We start from the raw sequence: 26,599 nt of genomic DNA on the forward strand, positions 1-26,599 counted from the left end.
ACTGCTTTATGAACATCTCTGAATGCCAGCCAGCTATGAAGCTTAACTTGTTCTAACTCTTTCAACCTGCCCTTCCTCCCTGGTTTCCTGGGACTAGTACAGACACCACATTCCTTTAAACCTTCTAGGCCAAAATTCTCCAGATCTCAAGATCATTTTAAATTACTTTCTTTCCCTTAACATTTTATCTGGTCAGTTCCAACAACTCCGCTTCCCAAATTTTGTTCTCTCTCATCACTGTAAACTACCTCGAATTCTAAACTTCCTCCTTTCACGTCTGAATCAAAACTGCTGCTTCAGCCTTGGCCTCCCTGCATCCATAGTGCAGATGGCTTCTGCTGTGCTGTTGGCTGTTCAGTCACTCTGCCCAAAACACAGGCTCCAATTCTCGTCATATATTTCCAAGATTAGAAGGACATTCAAATGTCTCAGTGCCATGCATGTTGTAGGTACTTGGTACTTCTTAATAAATAAATAAACACATATGTTGAGGATGAATTCAGTTTGTCTAATTTGTCTTTAGATTATATAAGGAATTACTATTCTTAACTGAAGAATAAAAAGTTTAAGTACACTATGCAGGAAAAAAATAATTGGAATCTGGAATATACACATCTCTAAGGAAATAAGATAACCATGAATCCCTCCACAAAATATATTCAATAAAAGAACAAGGAGAGCTTGTGATTGACTGCATGCAAAATATTGAAATTAGACCCTTCATGCACAAAAGAAAACCAACTCAAAATGATTTAAAGACATCAACATAAGACCTAAAACTGTAAAACTCGTAGGAAAAAACATAGGGGAAATGTTTCAGAATATTGGTCTTAACAATGGTTTCATAGATAGCACACTAAAAGCACAAGTAACAACAATAAAAAAAGGCAAGTGGGACTACATCAAACTAAAAAGCTTCTGCTAAGGAAACAATAATGTAAAAAGGCAACATACAGAATAGGAGAAAATATTTGAAAACCATATATCTGAGAAAAGGTTAATTTCTGAAATATGTAAGGTACTCCTATAACTCAATATAAGATTTCAGGAGGTCTTAATATTTTGCAATTGTTATTTGATCATTATCCGTCATCAATATCACTGTATTGAAATAGCAATCTACTTTGGCCCTCTCATCCTTGAATTTCACTTGCTATTAATTATTACAAAAATAGTAGCTAGATCTATGTGCACCAGGGATTTATTTCCAGGTTTCTCAGTTAATGAAGAATGATATACAATTTAAATACCATGTTCATTCTTGTCCGGAGCAGATGTACGCACTCCTTTAAATTTAGTTACAATTAACATCAACTGATTGTTTCCTTTAGGAGAGAGTAGATATATCAAAAATAATCAACAAAAAATAAAATCTAAGATAACAATCTGATTAGTAATATTTGTCTCATTTAAAAAATTTCTGTCCTGGCTGGTGTGGCTCAGTGGATTAAGCACCGGCCTACAGATGGAAGGGTCGCTGATTCAATTCTCTGTCAGGGCACAATCCTGGGTTGCAGGACAGGTCTCCAGTCGGGGGCGTGCAAGAGGCAACACCTCGATGTTTCTCTCCCTCTCTTTCTCCCTCCTTTCCCCTCTCTCTAAAAAAATGAATAAAATCTCTTTTAAAAATTTCTCTATTTTAGTCTGCTCTTTAAATTATGTATCTTTGCGATACAAATAGCCCTTAACTGTGCATAATAAAAAGGTTTCCAATTTTCGGTACTAAGAGACAATTGTAAAAATCTAGGTGGGCATTTTATTTTACAGAAAACTTAAGCAAAAAAGTTCAAGGTCCTTTTTCCTTTCATATAAAATATAACTTGTGTGTCTTCTTTCTTTGGTATTTTATACCTCAAAAATTGTCCTTGGCTTTGTGAAAATGGCACCATGTGCGTTATAATAGGGAAGTGAAATTCAAGTTGAATCTCATCAAGCTAAAGATACCAAGTTGATGTGAAATTTAATAATAGGGCTGCCTCACATAGCCTCTTAAAAGCCATTTAATAATAGAAATGAGATAATAAGTCTATTTTTCCCAGAAGATCTCTTTAGAATTCCTACAACTATAAAAATAGTGCTAATAAAAAAAAATATAGACATGCTGATCTCATTTCAAAGAACAATTTAAGCATAATCCCTGACTCCAAAGTGGTCTACCAAATGACTTGGACATGAGTCACAAGACCATAGGGATTTTTAAGGGAAGTTTGTTTAAAAATTGTCCAAGAAATTTGGCATCATCATGAAACATGTCTAAAGGTAACTATGCTTCATTGATGAGGTGATACACTCAGACTCTTGAAATGTAGAAATCAGGGAGCTTCTTGTTTGCTCCCTCCTTCAGTGAGAGATGAGAAGAGGCAGGAGGTCCACTGCTTCTTCCACAGCCACACTGACAATTTGGGCCATGGCGTGCCTGATTCCAACTACAGTTTGATGATACCATGTTCTTTCTCTTTCTTTTTCTCCTTCCGTGACTTTTCTTTCCTTCTTTTTATCTCTTTGCTATGTACTATAACATGCTATATGCCCTGGCTGGTTTAGCTCAGTGGATTGAGCGTCGGCCTGCGAGCTAAGTGTCGCTGGTTCGATCTTCCAGTCAGGGTACATCAGAGAAGGAAAACTCTGACTCCAAAAAACCTCCGCTGCCTTGCGGCATACCTCTTCAGGGGAAAGGCTAAGGGAGTAAACCCCGACAGAAAATCCGGAGCCGGAGTCCCTAAGGCGGTTTGACGTTGTAGTCAACACCGGCAACTCCTGCGGCGCACCTGAAGCCAAGCTGTATCGACTCCGTCTTTCCCTTGGACCCTTCAGCTGCGAAGAGAGGGGGGGTCTGCTGCATGGGCAACAGCAGACCCTCCATATCACCCTGCCCAGGCTCTGTAGCTTCAGCTCCACTGGAGAGGACACTCCAGCGTCATCGCAAGATGTCAATTCAACACGGGAGGAGACAGATGCCATGTCACTCCCGAGTCGGACTGCACAGCCATTCTCGGCGGTGCAGATAGACACTTAAGAAGCTACACCATCGTCTCTCGAGACGGACGGCTGCCGACGGATAACATGCTATTATATATCTATAATATACCTTAAACATATAATACTATAATATCACAAGAATGCCTATTTTATACTATTCACAACAGCTTTTCCAAGAAAACAAAATTTACTTAGATATATTAGAGTAAGAAATTTTGTTTTTAATTTCAGGGTTTTGTTTTTGTTATTGTCCCTGCTGTATAAGATCTCTATTGTGGTTGGTATTCTATTTGTTTTGTTTAATTTAAGTAATGAATAAGGATGAAAAATTAACTTCATGGGTCTGGGGGCACCCAAAGTTATTTCATTTGTCAGTATGAGACATGACAACATTAGTTCTGCTCAGTTACACGTATTAAGAGCTAGACATTAGCCTCGTACTTGGTAAATCTGCCTGCTATTGTTTGTAAAGCTGCCTCTCTAGATATAGCAGGCATATTAATCAAAGGTGAATAGATACAATTTATTAATGATAAGAATAAAAATAAATGTAGACTATATCCAAATAACTCATCAGTGAAATACCCAGGCTTGGCCAATCTTACTTGCATCATTACCTTCTAAAATGTTGTCTGTAATTCAGCTAAACATTTAAACGAGTAACTGTGCCTCTTAAATAAACTTAACTGCAATGCAAAATCTGCTAAACGCATATTATATAAGCAAGCAGAAAACTTGATTGACCACCATCTACAGCTTTTAACTGTTTTGTTTTGATTTTTGCAAATAACTAAACCAAAGCTCAAAGTGGTTATTCACTTGGTGAAAGACAAAGAAGTGGTAAGGCACAAAAAATTCAGTCATTTTCAATTTCTATTCTAACATATAGTTGGTGATTTAGTCTATAAAACACCTACTTTATCTGAATTCCAACTTCAAATAAATTTTAAACTTACTATAATACTATAAATACTTTAAAAACATAAATTATTTAACACTATACATATTACATATATACAATATACATACGACTAGAGTATAATTATATTATGCAATAGAATTCAGTACCTTCACATCAATTCTTGGCTGTTAGGATATCTAGTCTTTTCCCACATTTTCTCTTTAGGTCTTTAAAGGCGGGAACCAGTCTTTCTGAAAATTACTATGTCAAAAATCCTCTAGTTTATGAGCTGTACCCTAGCTCTTGCTTTTCTCTCTACTGCTTGATTTTTGAATCACACATAAAAAAATTCCTTCATACATCCTGTTACGGGTTAAGTTGTGCCCCCAAAGAAAAGACCATCTTAGAATTTGACCTTATTTGGAAATAGGGTCTTTACAGATGTAATGAAGTTAAAAATCAAGCTATTAGGGTGAGTCCTAATCCAATACAATGGGTGTCCTTACATGGGAAAACTTGGCCACAGAAACAGACAGACAGACAGACAGACAGACAGACACACACACACACACACACACACACACACACACAGATGATGTAAAGACACACAGGGGAATGCTATGTGAAGATGGAAGATCAGTGTGATGTATCAACAAATCAAAGAAAACTAGATTGCCAGCAAAAATATTAAAAAAGAGAAGAAAAAAGGAAACAAGAAAAATTAAAGAGGTAGGACGAGGCGAGAAAGATACACCCACAGGTTCCAGAGGGAGCTTGGCTCTGCCAACACCTTGATTTCAGACTTCTGACTTGGTGACTGGCAGACAATACATTTCTGTTGTTGAAGCCACCCAGTCTGTGGAGCTTTGTTATGGCTGCCCTAGGAAACTGGTACATATTTCTAATCAAACCAATCAGAAGAATTTCATTTGTCTTTCTAAATTTCTTTCTTTTAGGTTCTAGTTTCCTTTCAAGCTGGAGAAACAGAAACTAAAGGCATGGTATTCATCCCAGCTCACTTTACTCTCTTTTTTCAGATAGTGTCTTGGGGGGAAAAAAAGCATAATGTAAAAGGTTCTGTCATTTTCAAGAAATAAAGATGATAGAAAAGGCTGCTTAGATAAAAAAATAATGATCTTTTTTTTGGTGGAAGTGTTTTAAGGATCACCACCAAATAACGGAATGCATATTTAAATATCAATTCCCATCAATTTGGCCCTGATAAACCATTTGGTTTGATGATACTTCTATCATCCAACCATGGCTGTACCCCCAGGCCATCCTTTCCTCCCATGTCAGCATTCCATCAGTCACGAGGTACTTTCATGTGATGATTTTTCCAAAATGCCTCTGCCTCTCTAAATCATCTTTCCTCTACATCTGCTACTTCCTTAGATTTTATTGCCTCTTAACTGATGACTTTAACAGCCGTGATAAAACTGACAGATCTATTTTCTTCCAGTGATAGCAACGGCCACATGTATCACAGAAACTCTTGACTGTTCATTCTAGGTGTCTTACATGCTCTAATTCACTAAATCCCGAAGAGAACAACACAGATTAGAAAGATTAACTAACAGACTGAAGGTCATACATATAAATTGGTATAGCTGCAATTCTATTCCATTTCACTCCAAAATATATAAACCTTTTACTATATCATAAAAATTTCTTCCTATGGGCCATTAGAAAAAAAATATGTTGGTTGTTAGATAGCTTTTAAGTGCTTTAGGTTCTTTATTACTTGTTGATACTCTGGTTTTGATGATTTAAAAAAAAAAAAACATTACATGTCATATTCAAACTACTGACAGACACTCAGTAATCAAAAGTTCCTATAAATGCCTTGGGCCAATCCATCTAATCTTTATTTCAGTTCTTTCATTTGACATAAGTTTTGGTTAAAAGGACCTAAGTTAAAATTCCAGGTAGTAAGGGTTACTAAAGATAATAAAATTATACATTAGTATGCCTAAGCTTAGAAAAATGTTTCATTTTTTCTAATTATAAAACTTCAGGTGACTCTAAGGCAGAACAGAGGTTTCATTTTAATGTTTTAAAACTACTAACCTATATATTGTCACAATGGCTACAAAATAGGGTGTTAGAATGCGTCTTCAGATGGATCTGTGTATATCTGTTTATGTGTGTTGACACATTATGGAGAACTTGATGATCCAAAGGAAGGTGGGTACTAGCATTTATCATTCAAACAGAGAGACTTCTGCAAGGGATGGAGGAAGAGGGAGTTATTAATGAGGATGCTGGGACAACAGGCATAATATGGGACTTGGCTGGTAAATAGGGGTAGAGAGTCACCCTAAATATGCATAAAATCCATACAGCAAGAAGTTAAAGAAAAAGTGAGGTGAGAAGACTATTACAAAAATATATAATATTGAGAAATGGTCAGGAATCATGCAGAGCGGCAATGAATCCAATGTCTTATTGTTCACTCTGGACCCTATTCAGGTATATGGAAACCCACACGTTTTTCCTTGGAAAATGTTTTTTGCAACTGAGCACATCAAAGTACTGTCACCTTCTATCTGATAAAGCACGTTCTTAAAGGGAAGGAGGTGATTCTGCAGGTAGTCACCACAGAGACAGAGAAACAGCTTACGAGTCCAACTTCGGGCTTTGGTTTCCAAGACAGGAACACGGTGACTCAGTCTTGGTTTTCCTTTTTCCTTCTTGCTAATTCAAACCACAGCATAGTTGCTGGCCATTAGCCGTCACTGATACTACTCAAGGAAGCTAATATTCATTTTGCGTGTTCACCCGTAACTCAGTTCAGATGGTGCACATGCGAAGGACTGCTCAGACACACAACAACAAAAATATAACAGTCCCTTTTGTAGTATTCAGGGTTTTATCAGCTTCAATGGTTTCGTCTTCATCTTGACATAAATGCATTAAATTGTAAAGTCTGCCAATAGATGAGAGTTTAAAGGGACATGCTAACACAATTTACCCATTTCGAAAAGAACACTATATAGTACCTTTCAAGTGGGGGCTGTATACGTGCATTCTCTGCAGATGTAGATTTATTGGAACGAATTCTAATGTTTTTTCTCCTTTGCTGCTGCTTGATTTGAAAGAGGACCCTAGGTGGAAAAAGGTAGAATATTATTAGTAAGTAAAGAATGAATGTATGTGTGTGTACATATGCTGAAAGGTAAAGTCGACATAGAAAACTGTTACAAAAGCTTCAGAAAGAAAACCAGTTGTATAATTTGCTTTCCTTCTCAGAAATTTAATTTTTAAAAACACTTACTATGTTTATAATAACACCACGAGTGCCTTTTTTCCTTTGTGATTTTTCATACGAAGATGGAAGCATTAGAAATAAATGGTGTTTAAAAAAAAAAAAAACTTGGCCCTTCTACGTCCATAACAATGTCCATTATTGTTTTCACATAACATGCCTTCATACATGAAATGTAATGCTGGTTGAACATGTAAAGTTATTGCTTTCACACCTGTTTCCTTGCTGAGTTCGGTCAGAATGTCTTGGTACATATTCACCATCTGATCACAGTGTGTCAGGACATTTTTCCGTAGGTTGTCCCAGTGTGGAGAGAGTTCACCAAGTTCTTTTAGTTCCTGGTTCCTGTTAAGAATGGAGAGGAGGACAAAATATTTATTTTGCTTTTAAATGCATAGACACAAAGTGCTTAATTTAGGATGTCAAACTCATAAGAAGTTGTTTCACCATCCCTTTGGAAAAGCTGTATGTGCTTTTTAGGGGGGAAATAATCATTTTAACACAGAGAAAGATATGAATAGTTTAGGCCACACAGATATCAAAAATTCTGTATGTAAAAGAGAAAAATATAGGTTAAATTCACTGATAAAAATTTCATAAAGATGGCAAAGACTCTCTTTAATGTACATAGAGGCCATTCAGTTAAAAAACAAACACTAAATATCAACAGAAAAATGTCTAAATTCTAGGCTTTGACAATCCAAAATAAAACAATGGGGAAGGATTATCAAACTATGTTTGAAGGAAACACAAGCTATTCAGGTGATCTTAGTTTATATACAACAGAATGTAATTTGTTTAAATCCTCACCAGAGGATATGTTTTTACTAAAGAAATGATGAGAGGGAGGGAGCGAAGGAGGGGGAGAGGGAGAGATGGAGAGACAGAGAAAGAGAAGAGGGAAGAGAGAAGAGAGAAATATTAATCAGTTGCCTCCCATACGCACTCCGACAGGAGATCGAACCCACAACCCAGGTATGTGTCCTGACTGGGAATCAACCTCACAACCTTTTGATGTACAGAGATGATGCTCCAACCGAGTACCGGATCAGGGCTGGATGTAATTTTTTAGAAGCTCATAAATGGTATGGTCAGGTATGATTTTACTGGCCTCACTTTCTCCCAAGAGGCCAATTTAAGTAAATATTGCATATGTTTTGTCCCTTCTTAATCAAAAGGAAAAGCTAATAATGCCATTTAGGTTTTAATTATTAACTTTTATCTAATTCTCTACACTTTATCCAAGTTAATTTAAATCATCAGAATGCCTTTTTAAGTTATAATGATAAATGGTTTTAATATGCTCCTTTGTTAGATCTCTTATTCATTTCTGTAACCTTTTGCCAACAACATTTTCATGAGGCTAATTTAACCAGCAATAATGGAGCTTCTTTGCTATTTTGGCTGTGAAACATGTTAAATACCAAGCTAATAAATTCTGAAGATGCAGACTCTTTAACATCCTGTTAAATGCAAGAGTAATGGATGGGGTACAAAACTGTGACTTGGTTTCAAATGTTTGTAGCTGCCTTTGTTTTGCTTCAATGGGGATGGAATGTAGTTTTGCTGTAACTTTAATCTGAAGGTCTTTGCGATTTTTGTGAACAATAATTTCATTCTCGACTGTTCCATAAATTAGTTATCATCACACAACATTCATGGGAGAAGTAATTAACCAACAGACAGTGAGAGTAAAGGAAACTAATGATCAAAGAGGGGTGAGGAGGGAAGGTTGAAGAATTGCGAGGTCAAGTTCTCGGTTTGCATTCAAATGGCAGGTTATTTGAATTCAAGACAAGGCCACAACAAAACCCAAAGCAGATAATTCCAAAAACTTGAGATACCCAAGTCTAGAAGAATCTGGGCAATTAGGTTAAACCTGAGGTAGAGGGCAATGTGATAGGTAAGGTTTCAGGCTGTAGTTCTAATAGACACTTACGATAGAAATATTAGTTAGGTATTCCCATTGAATCCTAGTAGATGCACCAATAATGTTATTACCTAAGAAGTAAAAAAAAAAGAAAATCTGGGAATTGAGAGACTATGTAATTTTTCAAAGATCATTCAAGAAATATCAAATGGCAGGTTTTGAATTCAAGTCAACAATGACTCGAATTCTGTATGTTTATCATTACAACATACTCTCCCTTACTCATTTCATTCAAAATGAAGAATCTTGGCACAACAGACAAAAATGTGCTTCTGAATGAGTTTTGCTGTATGTGTTCCTGTGGGGATATTGTAATACGCAAGCAGCAAAATCAAACACAGATGACTACCGTCAGCTTGGTGACGCTAAGCGCTCAACAGGACCTCTCATTAAATTATACCAAGAATCCCTAATGATGAACCTAATGGCACATGACATCTGCCTTCAATAGTAGGACTTGGTAGGGCGAATGCACTTCTCGTGATAAATAACATGCCACACAGTATTCCAACTGCACAACAACATTGCATGGACAAAAATGAGCAGAAGAAACAACACTAATCAGGTAGGAATCAGCAGTAGAGTCCTGATGGGATATTTCTCTGCATCATTTTTGGATCTTTAAGACTTAAGATTTTTCTCTCAGAGAGAGACACAGAGAGAGAGAGGAACACAAAGGGAAACAAAGTGGGAGAGACCTAACACTTCAAAAACACACGTGAGGTTCAACAGTTTGTTTATTTGACAGACAGGAAATCTAAATAGAATAGCTGGCTCCCCGTTCCTTTCCCACCAATCAATGTTTCTTTAAGGTCAGGAAAGATTTTCAGTGCGCCTTTATTTTAGTGTGCAAAGGATGGTAGAGGCAGAGGATAAGGCTGGAGAAGAAGGTAGACATCAGGTCCTGCTTACTCTGTAGCACATGTGAAGGGGAAATTTTGTCTGGTGATAAATACATTTTGAAATGAGAATATAAATGATATTTCAGAATGCCAAACCATGTTAAATGGACAGGCTAGGTCACTATGTTGCAAAATCCTACTGTATAGCTTTTTGTATAGTGAGGATATTTTTAAAATAGAATTTATCTGAATATATTCTAATTGTAGTTCACAATTCCTAATATATACTTTTATCACTTTTGAAAAGGCATTCTTATAGCATTACCAGTTTGAGATAAAATAAACCTTTTTTAAATGATGGTCACAAAATGCTTTAAGGTAAGGTACAAGGTCAGAAAACTAAATATCTTCTGCATTTCTCTCAAACTATATAGAGTGCTTCGAAAACCAAGTTGACAGCATATGATACTATTTAAATAAATGTGAAGAATATACATCTTTGAAATATATATTTATGTGCAGCAACTAGGTTTTCAACCTAGAACTTTAAAATATCTTACTGACCGTCTTTTTCACTGGTAGGAATATATCATGTTCAAGAAATAGACTGATATGTAGTTATAGAGACACACTAATCATAGTTCTTTAATATCGCTATTAAAATATAGAATACAGAGTATTTGAAATACATAGTATTCAACAAAAAAGTGTTTGCCTTCATTAATATATTTTATCAGCATGAATTTAGTATACAACATTTACAAATACCAATATCTAAGACAAAGCATTTACATTTTCTCAAAGTAGTAATAAAACTTTCATTTTTCCTATTTAAGTGTGTTGCTTCAGATGTTTTTTATTTTTTATTTACAAGATTTTTTCTCTGTATGACATATACATATTTATATGTTTTATATAAAAGATAAGAAAGTCTTCAAGTTAATTGTTATGAAATATTCTTATCTTTCTTCTAAACTCCTAATAGTAATGCCAGAATGTATCTTTCTCCACACCTGGGAATATGAAGAAAAATACGTATAGGAAAGAAATGAAGAAGAAAAAAAGAGAAAACTATGCTATAAATCCAACTAGTGTTTTCCTGGGAAGTTTTATGGATCATGAGGATCATTCTTCTTGCAATACTTCATTAAAAAAAAAAACTTTGTACCATTTAGGTTTTCAAATATCACTTTATGGTGTAGAAACTTATACCTTTTTGATAAAGCCAAACACCGTACAGCCACCGGAGCCTCTCATCTAAACACATACATGTGCACACCATGATTTCATTCTGTATTTGTAGCTGTCACGGAGCATCAATTCTACGGGTGCCATCATTTGCCCGAGTAACTAGCATATTTCTATGTAGACGGAGCACAGCAAAACTTTGTAGTGCAGAATCTGAAGAAAATACTCAACGCAAACAAAATATGTGGCAACGCTAAAACAAACTATAAACATCTTATAGTTTTGCAAAATCCACCTAACTTGTCTGCACACAACCCAAGCTGGAGGACTGTAAAGCTTGAAGCATTATAACCACAGGCAAAGACACACATACACACACACACACACACACACACACAAACACCTTTTATGTATTTAGGATCTTTGAGCTGTCTTCAACATGTCACTCTACTTTTCCTTCCATGATAACAACTCCCTAATAAATCAGTTGCTCTGTCCCCCAACTTTCAAGTATCCCAGATAAAAAACTGGTCTGCTTTTCAATCTCAAATCCTTCATGTATCATGACTGTGGAGCAATGCAGTCAACTTTTCAAAAGCAAGGTCTTATACTGAGGACCTCACCCACAGAACCTCCCCTTCCTTCCCTTCTAACACATAATTCTACAATAGCATAGTTCTCAAAGAGTGAAATATCAAGGCTGTCTCCGGAAAGCTCTTACTGGAAATATGCATTTTATAACATTTTCAATCAGAGTGAGCGAGTCTGTAACATGAGCCATGAATTCTAAGGAAGTTGGGCCACTGGCAGAGGTCTCTAGTGAACTGCAGGGCTTCACAGACCAGAAATAATGGTGGATGGGATTACAGTAGATGATGAAAATATAAAAAATAAACGGGATTAATATTAATTCATATTAATTCACTCTTGCAGCCTGCTCCTATAAGTAGTCTGCTGAGGTTCCTGTACATTTTACAGCTTCTCTGGGCCTCAATCAGTAACTGTTGTCTAATTTCCACAGCTCGATCCTCTTCACTCTGCTATTCTTCAAATATCTACCTTCTTGCCCCTCTTTCAATCTTTATTTCCCTCGATCCACGTTGTTTTCTTATAATCCAGTTTGCTGTCTGATTTTCCCTAAAATCCAGAATCTGTTTTCCTTTTCTCACTACTTGGGTACATAGTATTTGTGCAGTCATTCCTACCCTAACAAAGACAGCCATGCACCACTTAATGACAGGGATGCATTCTGAGAAATGTGTCATTAAGTGATTTGGTCATTGTGCGGACATCGTAAGAGTTTATTTATACAAACCTGGATGGTATAGCCTGCTACGCACCTAGTCGGCTATAGTTTAGCTTTTTGCTCCTGGGCTACAAGCCTGTACAGCATGTTACTGCACAGAACAATATGAGATTAAATCAAGCACAAGGGAATATGATACAATGAAGAGACACAGTAAACCAGAGATGATGCAGTTGCTTTTGGCATAACGTAGCATTACAGTCTTATAGCAGATATTATTTAATAAGCAGGAAGAGTACACTCTAAAATATAAAAAGTATAGTACAGTAAAAACATAACCCTGTAGCATAGTCATTGATTATCATTATTAAGTATTATGGACTGTACATGATTTCATGTGCTGTACTTTTATAGGACTGACCATGCAGAGCGTTTGTTTAAACCAGCGTCACTGCAAACATGTGAGTTATGTCTTGTGCTAGTATGACGTTCTGACTGCTGGGACATCACTTGGCAATAGGAAGCTCTCAGCTCCATCAGAATCTTCTAGAGCCCCAGTTGTTTATGAGGTCCATCACTGACTGACGTGTCTTGAGGCTCATGATGATATTGTCAACACTGCCAGGTCTGCCCTGCCTTGTCCGTGGTGTGCTCACTGGTTTATGCCAATATAGCATCTCCGGAGACTGTAGAGTCTACCAAAGGGATATGATACTCTTAAAGTAATGGACGTACTAATGTGCACATAAGGCAGAAATCCAAATTCCGGACCTTACATACTCTGCTGTGTATTTCAGCAATGAAAAAACATTAACTATTAAAAATATTTTCTAATTTTCTGAGATTTGGGGCCTTAATAGTGTTTAGTATAATATAGTATTCAGCATTTTTAAAGCCACTAGAGGTATAAAAGGCAGAGAAACAAACTGATTAGTAATGACTCAGAGAAAGTCTCATCAACCACCAGCTCTCACATCCTCCTGTTTGATTATAGCAATGGATTTAATTTTGTTGTACAACAATACTATCCATTCACATAGCATCCTTTATTAATCATCTCATATTGTTTTTAGACCAAAAAATATCTGAAAGTCTTGCTACAGATGGGTAGTCCAAAGAAGAGTCCAGGAAGAATTTGTTATAGAAGTAGTAACCAAAAACAGATGAGGGAAAGGCACAGAGATTATTAGCGAGGTCAAAGCTGAGGTATTGGCTGGACTCCGAGCGATGTAATAGAAATATAATGCACACCACAAAGGAGAGTCACATATGTTATTAAAATTTTTCTCATAGTCATATTTAAAAAGTAAAAAACAGGTGAAATTAATAATATTCTTATTTAATTCCAATTATGAAGTCAGCCCCTTTTTAGTGTATGTATGTTAGGAACTCAAAATCTTGTGTGCATTTAACACTTACATAACATCTCAAATTGGCCTCATTTCATTTTAAATGATTAATAGCCACACAGGGCTAATGGCCACCATAGTGGATAGTGCAGGTCTAGAATTTTATGTTATCATCATACGTCAAGGAAAAAGTGTTTCATAGAAAATAAATAAATAATGTGAGAGATGATCATAAATTATTTTCTCTTACCTACACAAATCTTCTTTTATGTGAAGAGAGATCAATTCCTTAGGAATATGAAAAGACAGTATGCTCTCTGACATCTGCTCCCGGATTCGCATCCATTTATTGTCAGACGTGGGAAATCTATATAATTTACACACAGGGTTCTTTAACACTGAGGAGGAAAAAAAGGTCAATGATTAAAGTATAAAGATATGCACATTTGATGAAGATAAATTAACAAAATCATTAATTGGGGTATTTTCTAATTGTTTATTTAATCAAAATTTTATTTTTTTTATCATAATTCATTAGTGTATTTGAATTTCAAATAATTTTGTTCTTACATTTTATTTTTTCAGTAGCTTCTAGGACATATCGTCTTTATTAAATTAAAAAAAACACAGCAAAAGCTAATTCATAAATATGACTACTGTTCTCCAATTTATCATCTATTAATTCCTTTCTCTTCTAAAAATTTCCTTAAAGCATGTGTTTTTATAAATATGGTGAAAATATATGTATTTTTACATCACATACACTTTGAAAAAATATATTTCTGAATTTCTTCCAATCACTCTTAGTCCACTTTATGCACTTATACAGTAGATGACAAGTGATAATTTTTTCAGAGGTTTTAAATGACCTTATTTCTAAAAACTTAGTTCTTATATATCAGAAAAGTTTATTCCTTGGTTTACAATCTATTAAAATTCAAACATTATACATACTTTAGTGCCAATGGGTCAATAACACACTTCCCTAAAACCACATGTTATCACAGCAAGACAATAAGATGATGAACAAACTGTATACCAGGGCAGGTTGGCAGTGATTAGGGGAGAAGGGACAAGATCATGCCATCAAAGGCTTTAAAGATTTAAAGAAAATGTGCCAGATCAGATATTAAGATAATACTTGGTTCTATCTGTGTGTGAGGTCAGCACTCCCATCATGTTCCCAAGGCACATATTTCAGGGCAGAATTTTATTTCCCTTGCTATTGGGCAATGAATGTCTTTGTTACACTCATACATGAAAGCTTAATGCACAATAAAATATTAGGTCGATCACCAATCAGTTATCTATGATTATGTGTCTCTCATTAACCAAAGATGCTGATCAGACACAGAATTTGATATGGAAGTGAATGAAAAGCTATAAAAAATACCGGGCATGGTGTTATGAGCCAAGTCTCCTCAATGCATAGGGTAAAATGCCTTTCAAAATTGTAGGGCTCGACAACACCGTCTCTCATTCACTACTTGGGTAAACATAAAGTATTTTTCTGATCATTAAAATGAGGACTTGTTCATCTATTTCTCTTGAATTATTTATTGTCAGAGGTAAAGTTTTTGGAAATTATCATTATCAGTATGGATACACCAGAAATCTTGATTTCAAAAATCCCATTCTTCAATGACCAGATTCAAAGCTTCCGGTACACTTACCTACCACCTACTAAGAATTAGCCAGAGTGCTTACTTTTCAAAAGTGCCAATAGGAGCCACAAAAGAGCAGAATATTTCCAGTCTATTCAGAGACAATACTTAAAATATAAAGTTGTATGACCAAATTAAGTTGTATAACCATATTTAACATAAATATAACCTTTAAGTTTATCAATTAGATTATATCACAGATCCATATATAAAGTTAACTAAGTTTAGATTCTTTTTATTGAAGTATAATTGATATATAACATTTTATTAATTTCAGGCATATAATGTAATAATTCAACATTTGAATATATTGTGATATGATCACCACAATAAGTCCAGTTAATATCCATCATCATACATAGTTACACATTTTTCCCTCATAATGAGAACTTTTAAAATCTACTCTCTTTGCAACTTTCAAACATGTGATACAGTATTATTAATGATAGTCACCACGATGTATGTTACATCCTCATGACTTATTTATTTTATAATTGGATATTTGTACATTTTGACCATCTTTACCCATTACCTGAACCCCCAGCCTCTGTCAACCCCCGGTCTGTTCTTTGTCTCTGTTTTTCTTATTTTACTTCTCTCTCTCTTTTTTTTTTTAGATTCCACATATAAGTGGGAACACACAGTATGTCTTTCTCTGTCTGACTTATTTCACTTAGCTTAATGACTTTAAGGTCCATTCATTTTGTTACAAGTGGCAAGATTTCTTTCTTTTTAATGGCAGAATAGTATTTCATTGTATGTATCTGCCACATCTTTTTAATCCATTCAGTCGCTGAGATACATGTGGATTGTTTCCAAGTCTTAACTATTGAAGACAATGCTACAGTCAACATAAGGGGGCATATATCTTTTTTAATTAGTATTTTAATTTTCTTTGGATGAATAGCAAGAAATGGAATTGCTGAATCATATGGTAGTTCTATTTTTAATTTTTTTGAGGAAACGCCATACTATTTTCTATAGTGTCTGCACCGATTTACATTCCCACCTATTGTTCACAAGGGTTCTCTTTCCTCCACATCCTTGCCAAGACTTGTTATTTCTTGTCATTTTGATAATTGCCATCCTGATAGGTATGAGATAATATCTTATTGTGATTTTCATTTATGTTTCCCTGATGCTTAGTGGTATTTAGTATGTTTTCATGCACCTGTTGGCCATCTGCATGTTTTATTTTATTTAGAAAAATGTCTATTAAGATCCTCTATGCACTTTTTATTGGATTGTTTGTTTCTATTGATTTGTATCAGTTCTTTATATGTTTTGAATATCAGACCTTATTAGATAATTTTCTTTCATCTGAAATATAAAAATTTTACAGCAAGTTAGTGAAAGACTCGAATATTTCATTCATTTTTAATGTGACAATGTTTCAAAGATATCAGAATGTTACTACTACATCTATTGTCTCATCTCTATAGAGTTGGAGGAGAGAAAAAGTATGTATTGGATTCAATACAGTGACAGATTAAACCACACACAAGATCTTATGAATTTTAATATAGTTAACATGATCAAGAATATAAATGCATCCTTTTATAGTAAGACAAAAACTCAGTCTCCAAAAGGTCTACACTTTTTTTCTTGCTAAGCTAAATAAATATTCAGCTACTTGGTTTATCTATATTCAGTATACATGCTGCCTTCCTAGCCTATTTTTTAAGAGTATACAGACTCGTTGTATCTTTCAAACCATGGTTAAGAGTGTTCGGATTTTTATTGCCTTTTATAAAACAATAATTATATTTATAAAATTTATATTTTGAATTAGTTCACAAATTATAAAATTCTTCATCTTCTGTTATAACAAAACTATTCCTTCAACTTTGATTTTATTATTTTTGTTCTAATGCTCTTCACTGCATTCTAAATATAAACCTTTGTTGAAATAGCTTAAGCAGAAATCAAAGAAATCAAGAGCAGTTTGATTAATGATGTCCAGAATTCTCCTCTGACCATCCAGCACATAACACCCAAGGATTCTATGGCAACACAACTGTTTTTATGGGAAATACATGGGTGAAAAATTTAAAATATCAGACAACCTGACCATTAAAAAAATCCCAATAATATCTCCTATCTAACTTGTATAACACAATTCTGATCTTTGGATATACACAGGTCTCCAAATATTAGTACTAAATTTTATATATTTATCAGGATCTCAATGTAGATATATATAGTGTGATCTACTTTAAACACAATTTGATCCAGTGGGATTTCTTATTGAACATCTATATTATGTATAAAGTAATAACACCTATTCTGTATTTAAAATAACATAGAATGTCATATGACTTAAAAAATAAAAATGTTACAGCCTGACTTTTAATTTCCATGCACATCTGTTGCACTGGTTACAAAAATGACCAGATAAGACGTTCTTGATTCAAAATCCTTGCTGGGTTGATAGCGGGGAGATTTTGTCATCATTACACGAAAAAAGGGTATGGTATTCCTGCATCAAATATTGAACAATGGGCCATAAATGATGAATGTTTTTGTCATTTTTTAATGCTTCTCCCCTGCAGCAGAGATAAAATTCCGACAGTTCTGCACATACACTCCAGCTTTGTAAATGAGTCTGTCACATTCGGCTCCGACTTTCCCCAGATGCCATGAGTTATCTCCAGAGCTTCCCAGACAATGTAAAGCTAAAGGAGTTCATCACCACCAAACCAGTAGTACATGAAAGGTTAAAGGATCTTCTTTAAGAAGAAGAAAACAAAGATAAAAAATATGAACAATAAAATGGCAATAAATACATATCTATCAAAAATGGAATCTATAAAAACAAAGTAAATGAACAAGCAGAACACAGACTTATAGATAAGAGACAGATGGGAGGGGTGTTGGGGGGATGAGTGAAAGAAGTGAAGGGAATAAAGGTTGTTACAAAATTGTCACAGGGATGTAAAATACAGCACAGGGAATATAGTCAATAACATTCTAGTAACTATGTGTGGCATCAGATAGGTAAGAAATTTATTGGGATAATCACTTAGAAAGCTATATAATGTCTAATCACCAGGGTGTACACCTAAAACTAAAATAATATTCTATGTCATGTGTAATTGAAAAATAAAAAATGATTTTTAAAAAAAGAGATGCATTCTGACCATACAGTAGGCTCAACCCAGCAATAATATCTATCTAACATTTATTATAAGTTCTTTTTAAAGAAAGCCCCCCTGTGCATTCTTTTCCTGTGTTTCACTACTTTTTCTAAAACAACTATGAAAATATCACGTGATAGATTCTACCAGGAGAAAAGTAGCAGAGACATGCTGGGGCATGTCATGGTCTAGTGGTGACTTAATAGGGGTGAAGTTCTATGCTGGAACTGATAGTGATACATTTCCCTTGAGGTCTAACACATGAAGTGAATGAACACGGGGACACAGAGTAAATGACAGACCCCCCCCCTCCAATTGAAGCACAACTCAAATTTCAACATTGTTTCTCCCGGACGTCTTAACAGGGCCTCTAACAAGATAATGTGCCACTTGCTTTTCAATGGGATTAAGCAATTATGAAAGCCCAGCTCCTTCAATTCTGAGTTACCGAAGTTAAGACACCAAGGAAATGTTCACCACAGCCAACACACACAAAAGACATGACTGCCCAAGCCACCTGGGGGCAAAAAGATAAACCAGGGAGGTATCACCGGGGGGGGGGGGGGGGGGGGGGGGGGGGGCACGCGATTGTGTGTGTGTGTGTGAGTGTGTGTGCGCATGCGTGACTTAGGGGAGTCAGTGGATTGGACAAAAAATTTTGGAAATCTGGATTCAGGGTCAAGGACCCATCAAAGAAACCTCATTTCAACAGGTTGTCTTTAACATATTTCTCCAGAGGAAGCTCATCTGTGACTATCTTCATGTATTTTCTTTCTTTTGGGAGGTAGTAGGAGTCACATATTTAAATGGAATCTGATTTTATTGGCTCCAAGCCTTACAAAATCATTATTTTAATGTACTTCAGATTCTTGTAGAGATTCTATTCATTCTGAAGCTTTTAATTATGCAGTTGTTTAATAGTTCAATTATTCAGCTCAATGTATAAACATTGCCCATTCTCTAAGTGCTACATTATTCTTACTACAGATAAATCTGTGTAATTCCATTAGATATTGACAATCCTTTATTTGTACTGGAACCTATTTTAGATTTATATACATCATTTTAAGATTGGGTGAGAACTGAAAGACCTCACAGAAATCACTAAAACATTATCCTAAACATGGCTAATAGAAGGGAGAGTAGGAAAACATAAAGGAACTCTGAAAATACAACAAAGAATTATCTCTTTAAAAACAATAAAAATGAGGGTGTGGGTTGGTGTCTGAGTGGAAATGGTGAAGGGATTAAGCAAAAAAAAAAAAAAAAAAAGAAAGAAAGAAAGAAACCCTCCTAAACACAGACAACAGTACGGTGACTACTAGAGAGAAAAGGGGGTGTAGGAAGGTAGACGAGAGTAAAGACGGGATAAATAGTGATGAAAAAATACTTGATTTTGGGTAGTGAACACACAATACAATATTCATATACAGATGATGTATTATAGAATTGTACACCTAAAACCTATATCATGTTATTAAACAATGTCACCCCAATAATTCAATAAAAATTAAAATAATAAAAATGCAATTAATTGTTAATAAAGAAACTCCCAAGGAAAATTTAGTTACTATTCCCTAGGTTTGTTATAATATCTAAATTGTTATTGTGTATTGTTCTGTTGCAATAAAACAAAAACACCACAGAATGGGAATAGGATACAAGATGAGTTGGACCAAGTGCTAGTCTAGTTAAACCCATAAACTCTTTGACCCTCCACCTTTAATTCAAGGCCAAGAACAAGAAAGACTATAACAGATATCAGAATAAAACATAAAAAATAATATTTGTGAGATTTTAGTCTCCAGTTGGTGATAGCTAACTGGTGAGTTCAGTGTATAGAATTTAGATTTTAGGTTTTAGGTGGTCAAAGAAATGATCTGCTTCACTCTTTCTGGTTTGATTTGTTCTACTTAATTCTAGTTCAGTCATTAAAATAAGGGACAAAGCTAGAGAAGGTAGAGCTGGCTCACATTTCATGCTGAGCAACCAGGGCAACCTGCAGCATACTGAGCTCACATTGTTTCTTGCCAATTTGCCTCTGTTCAAGGTACTCCCGGCAACTCAGGGAAGCATCCTGCACCTCGCGCACTGCCCAGGAAATGCAAACACTCCACAGAAATGAGCTTAAACCTTGCAACCTGGACATTTTGCAGCGTTACTTTCCGCAAGAGAAGAGTGAGAGCACCAGCTGGTTACACTAAGAAGGGCAAATGCAAGAGGGAAGGACCTAATCAGGACCTCCCTTCGAGGACCATCACAGGCATCACAACGTAGAAAGCGAAAAACCACCACTGAAAGAAAGGTCTCCTCGCATTTATCCACAAAATATTAATTTTTTCATTGTATCATCTTCTTGTTTTTATTGTTCTCCTAGTTTACCTAAAGTGGGCAGTGGAGGAGGCAGTGTACTTAGAGAGACAGTGGAAGCATTTGAAAGTGTCTAACAGATGATTCCATTGATTGTTAGATAGTGAAATTCACTCTTCCATTGAAGTTACTTAGCATCCTCAATATATTAGCACACAGTAATGAAAATATATGAGGATTCCATAAGATCAAGGTTAATGGAGTCCATCGCATTTGTTAAAACAGCAGAGGGGAAAGAGATCGGGGAGCAGGTATATGAGATCAAGGGCTCATGTAATAAGCCAAAATGACTCCAAATTTTATGTATCACAGAGTTATAAATACAAGGGCCAAAGTCTATTTAAACAAACTAGATCAGACCCTGGCTGGTGTGGCTCAGTGAATTGAGCGTCGGCCTGAGAGCCAAGTGTCGCTGGTTCGATTCCCAGTCAGGGCACATGACTAGGTTGCACGTCAGGTCCCCAGTTGGGGGCACGAGTGAGAGGCAACCACACAGTGATGTTTCTCTCCCTCTCTTTCTCTTTTCCCCTCTCTCTAAAAATAAATAAATAACAAATAAATAAATTACTTAAAAAAATAGATCAAATACAACAGAGATATATTTATTAATACAAAATATCATCAAAAATTTGACAAAGCATATAAGTATGTTTAGTACCTCATGAATGAAAAGAAAAAAAGAAGAAATATGGGGATGTGTTTTTGCCTGAAATTCATCAAGACCCAACTAAGTATAGAGAGAAATTTTTGACAATCCCTCAAAATATTCTGAGTCATGCATTGTTTTTTGATGGCAGTGAAGGGAGGAGAATGTAACCCCAACATTTAGTTCAGTTGTGTGATATTGTGAAAGGCAATTAAAATCTGTGTTGTGATGTGAGGCAGAAACATTTCAAAATGAGAATTTGGTAGTGATCTTTAAGAAAAGTAATAATTCATTTTATTTCAAACTTAAATCATTACATCTGAACATCTTTCTCATGGAGAGAGCAACAGTGCAGTTTTCGTTACCTGAAGAATCAATTCAAATAAGAAGATATGCCTGTTATCAGCCATATGACAAACATTTACTGAGTTCCTATTGTATTCTGGCCCTTGAGATACAGAAATAAATAAGCAATGCTCCTTCTTCTTAAATAGTTTATAACCTAACATTTTCTGCAGAACAAAAGCAGTAGAAGGCTTAATCTTATTTGGGGGAAAAAAAATCAAAGATGTTATGGCCTGTTCTGAGAAAAGGTGTGAGCCATCTGTGAACAAAAAGTAAAAATACCACTGAGTTCTCCACATAGGGAGAAGGGAATGTATGTAGGGCCGATGGGAGGGAATTGTCTCACTTTGTTCAAATTCCAGCTGACACAGTCATGGGAATCATCGCTGTCAGACACACCCTGTGTGACTGAAGGACAGCGCACACACTGATCTACACCATGAAAGTGGTCTTTTAGGAATATGAAGGATAATTTCATGACTCAAGAAATATGGAATTCAACCAAGGCAGATGCTGTATCAGATGTAATGCTTGTGGACAGGAGGAAACTCACTCAAAATGTGAAGATAATAGAAAACTTTGGGACAGGGGCCATTTGCTCTACAGATTAGGCACAGTAATGTAAGGGTACACCACAGTACATTTACAAGGAAAATTGGGAGAGTTAAGAAACCCAGACACAATTGTCATCCTGACAAAAATCTAGAAAGGTATATCTGTGGTTAGTCTTATCGAATACCAATAACTCCTCAGAAAGACAACTGTAAATGAGAGAGAAGTGAAACGTGCCTCCATGAACCTGCTGAAAATGAATACCTTTATGAAAAATCAGCAAAAACAAGTAAAACGTGGCAAAGGCTAAACTAAGTTTTATCTTCTTCGATCACTTGAGAGCCAAAAAGCAAGTCAAAGGCTGTCTAGGTTGATCTGGTCATTTTTTAAAAACTGATGGGCAGAGAGGCTAGCCTAGACAGGGTCACCCTGCTGATTGGCTTTGACACCAGATCTGACAGCCCATCCAGCGCTCTTATGTTCCAAGCACAACAGCCCGTTTGTTACTGTTTCGCTGCAGACAAGGTGCCTCTGTCGATGTGATTTAGCAGGACATATGAGATACTGGTCCTGTACTTCCCTATGTTCAGAATTATCTTTCCCTATTCCCCTACCCAGCAACAAATAGACTTACGTGTTCTTACTACCTTTTTGCTTAAATGAATAAACACATAATTAAAGAGGTAAACCTATTGTTTTAACAACTCTAGTCTATGCATTGTGTAATTAGAAAACCAAACTATTGTAAACAAGAGCTTTGCATTTCTAAATGTACATTACCGTCTTCCAGTGTGTCTTGTTTCAGAGTATATAAAATCCAACAGCTAAAAGGAATTTGGTTTCCCATATAGTTAAAGAACTTCTCTATCTTTCTTATAGAATTATAAATTCTGCCCCACTCCTCATCCTTTCTCTCCTTCTGCCCTCAATTCCCCAGACTCCCAACATACACATTCAACTTGCAAGACAAAACAGGTCACGAAAGAAATGAGACCTTAGGGGGAAGAGCTTTTTCTTTTTAGTCTTACAATAGATAACTGAATTTCCTGAATTATAAATTAAACCTCTGGAGATATAAATAGAATAGGGAAGAACTGCTGAGAGATATGACATTCTCTTCTTCTCACTCAATAAGTGCTTCATAACTCACTGGAGGATGGTAACTTCCATATAATACATTAATGCACAGACTTGAGAACAATCGATAGCTCTCTTTGCCTACACATTTAAAAAATACCACATGGGAATACAATGGATTCATTCTCAAGTTACAGAGTTTAGATAGATAAATAAATAGAACAAAAGACAAAGGTACACATGGGCCAATGTCATACATATTCTATACCTGCACTATGCACTTTTATATTTTGAACAGAAACATTTCATGAATAGTATTTAGTCATAGTTTTATTTTTTTAAAAAAAATTTAGCACACAATGCAATATACAGACGATGTATCATAGAACTGTACACTTGAAATCTATATATTATTAACCAATGTCATCCTATAAATTTAACTTGAAAAATAAACAAAAATCAAGACTTTATAATCTTTAACCGTAATTTAGTCTTTTCTTTGCCTAATGAAAGAAAATATGTGTGGCAAATATCCTAGGTTCTGAGTGCTCCTCTGAGTCAACTAGACTAAGGAGACTAAAAAGTGTCATTGGAACTCAGTGGAGTATTACCACTAAGTGTCACCTCCATGAAGAAAGAAAAGCAGTCATCAATCATCTCTCACCCCACTAAGTCAGTATATTTGAATTGCAGAATACACCTGCTCGCATCAATTCCGGGTGGCTGTCTTTGTCATGTTACAATTTACACATTAGGAACAGTACCCTGGTAATTTGGAAGAGTTACTGGAATTCCAAGACTCACACCTTGCAGCTCTCACGGCACAGGTGTGAGGAGGTGGTGATTTATTTTTCACCGTGTTCCCTCTGTCTCTGCTTCCTCAGGGTAATATTCTCTTACTTAAAGCCATTTTCTCTCTCTTTCTCTTTGAAATTTATATTAAATGAATCTGTACGTTAAAATGGCATTTCTCTTTGTGGGCATAAAGAAATTACAAAGTTCACAGGAGTAAGTCACTGAAAAATTATAGTATAGATGATTTTGGTGATAACCTGATTCATTCAAACTGTATTGAAAATGAACGTAACATCTCTCACACTCTATTTTATTTCTCAAAACTGACATTTAGCAAGTTAAATAGATTATCTGGATATATTAAAATCAAATACTAAAGGTTTAGTCAACGTTCAGGTGGAAAAATCAATGTGAAGAGGACCCTTTGAGGATACATCAGATACTTTAACAACACTGATAATGTATCAAGTACTGTTATGGTACCTGGCTGGCCTAACTCTCTGGTAGCCCTTCACTGTTTAATGAACCTTTAATATTACATCCTTAATAAAAATTAAAACAGAACAAACATGTCGTTTGGTCCTAAATTGAGAAGCAGTTGCTTTTCTTTGGTATAATAGCTTATTCCATAGAAGGATAGTTAATGTTTTGTTATTGTTAAATTTTACTTTGAGTTCTCTGTGTGTATAAACGCAGTCAAAGGGTTGTCTTCCTTTTTCTCGTTCCCATTCTCTGTTATTAGTGGCTTCCTCTGGGGAACAACTGTTAATAGTTTAGGGCTTATGTATTAGTCAGCCTTTGAAGTACGGTATCATTCATTAAGCTGATTATAAAGCTATCTATGTCTTTGTTTAAATGTTCAACATGGAAGGACTAGAAAATATTAAAGCTTATTTTATTGTTACACGAACATATTAATTAATGGCTTTTTAGTAATAGCACAGCCTAGTAAGTATGAGCAAAGGCCTTGGGATCAAAACTGGATTTAAATTCTGAACCTGCTAATTGTTAGGTAGGTGACCTTAACCAATTGCCTCGTCTGTCACATGGGGATAATGATAGTGTCTTCTTCATAGCACACATCAGATGTCAGAAAGCAAAGTAAGACAGTCACATAAGGCAGTAAGTATATTGACTGGCATTGTAATAGTCATTATTTACTATTAGTACTGGTATCATAACTTACATTATGCAAATATTAGTTCCATAATTTACATGTACATTTTATCACATTTTAACTGTACCATATGTCTCAGTTCTATTTACATGGTCATAATTTAGCACATTGCTTAGCACCTTGTTGAAATTCAAACATATTACTATAAGTAATACAGTATATGCATATATCCCCAAGAATGCACAAACACGTGTATGAGTTTTTCCCACCAGATCCATATATCTACTGTTTTAGCCACTTTGTTTTTAGTTTTATAATTAGAAAGTCAAACTGAATAAGAGCTTCACATTGCTAATACTTACTCTGTCTTCCAGTGTGTCTTATTTCAGATAATATAAAACCCAATAGCTAACAGGATTTATAGATCTTTATATAAAGATTTATAAAGTTATTTATATATCTTTCCTATGGAATTGTCACGTCTAACCCACTCTGCTGGCTCCTCACAATTACCGATTCAATTACTAAGTGTTCACAAATGAGTCTCTGAGAATGTTGCCCAGGTTCAGTATTGATTTCACAGGAAATTAAAATTTATGTTCAGATGAAACTAATGTAAGTTTCTAGAGCTGAAGGACATACCTGCATTCAAAAAAGGTAAGTTGTCTTTTCCACTCACACCTTCTGGGGCTGTACATTCGTATATCAGTGCACACTAGGAAAAACGGAAAGAAAAAGGGAAAGAACATATTTGACAATAATCAAAATAAGAAGATTCTTTTATGATTTCAAAAAATTCTGAACAAGACATTTTGTGAAACTATTTTCAGGTTTATCTTTATAACAAAACTTGCTTATCTTGTGATTGTTTGAATATAATATGATTGTATTATATAATGATAGACTACATTTCAGGTCTAGTTAAAGACTACCTGTGAAAGAAAGTAAAAAACGGGAAAGGAATGCCCTTGAATGTTCCTAGTAGAGCAATCACATTTGATAAGCTGAAGGATTTTGTTTTCTGAACAGCCGGGATGATTGCAAACCAATAAAAAGCAAATCGTTTTCTAGATTTTAAGTAAGGGCAACTTTAAATATAAAACAAAATATGTTGTGGCATCTAAAGTGATAAGAAAAAGGAGAGTTTTGTCTCCAGCAAAACAATACGAACAGTTGCTCATCCAGTATTAGGG

The 26,599-nt window shown here is 35.3% G+C and overlaps 1 protein-coding gene across 2 annotated transcripts in view; it reads right to left on the minus strand.

Annotated features, from left to right (window-relative positions):
- The window catches only part of INPP4B (inositol polyphosphate-4-phosphatase type II B), a 251,431-nt gene that overhangs the window by 108,393 nt on the left and 116,439 nt on the right, over nt 1–26,599 (minus strand). For both annotated transcript variants that reach the window (XM_090288092.1, XM_090288091.1), the window contains exons 8-11: nt 26,049–26,121; nt 13,954–14,101; nt 7,363–7,493; nt 6,883–6,987 (exon numbers count right to left, since the gene is read on the minus strand). In XM_090288092.1, coding sequence (XP_090144218.1) covers nt 6,883–6,987; nt 7,363–7,493; nt 13,954–14,101; nt 26,049–26,121 — 457 coding nt within the window. The remainder of the gene's footprint in view (nt 1–6,882; nt 6,988–7,362; nt 7,494–13,953; nt 14,102–26,048; nt 26,122–26,599) is intronic.

The sequence above is a fragment of the Furipterus horrens genome, unplaced genomic scaffold (assembly GCF_987537825.1).
Source record: "Furipterus horrens unplaced genomic scaffold, mFurHor1.1.pri manual_scaffold_10, whole genome shotgun sequence".
NCBI classification, from domain to species: Eukaryota; Metazoa; Chordata; class Mammalia; order Chiroptera; family Furipteridae; genus Furipterus; species Furipterus horrens.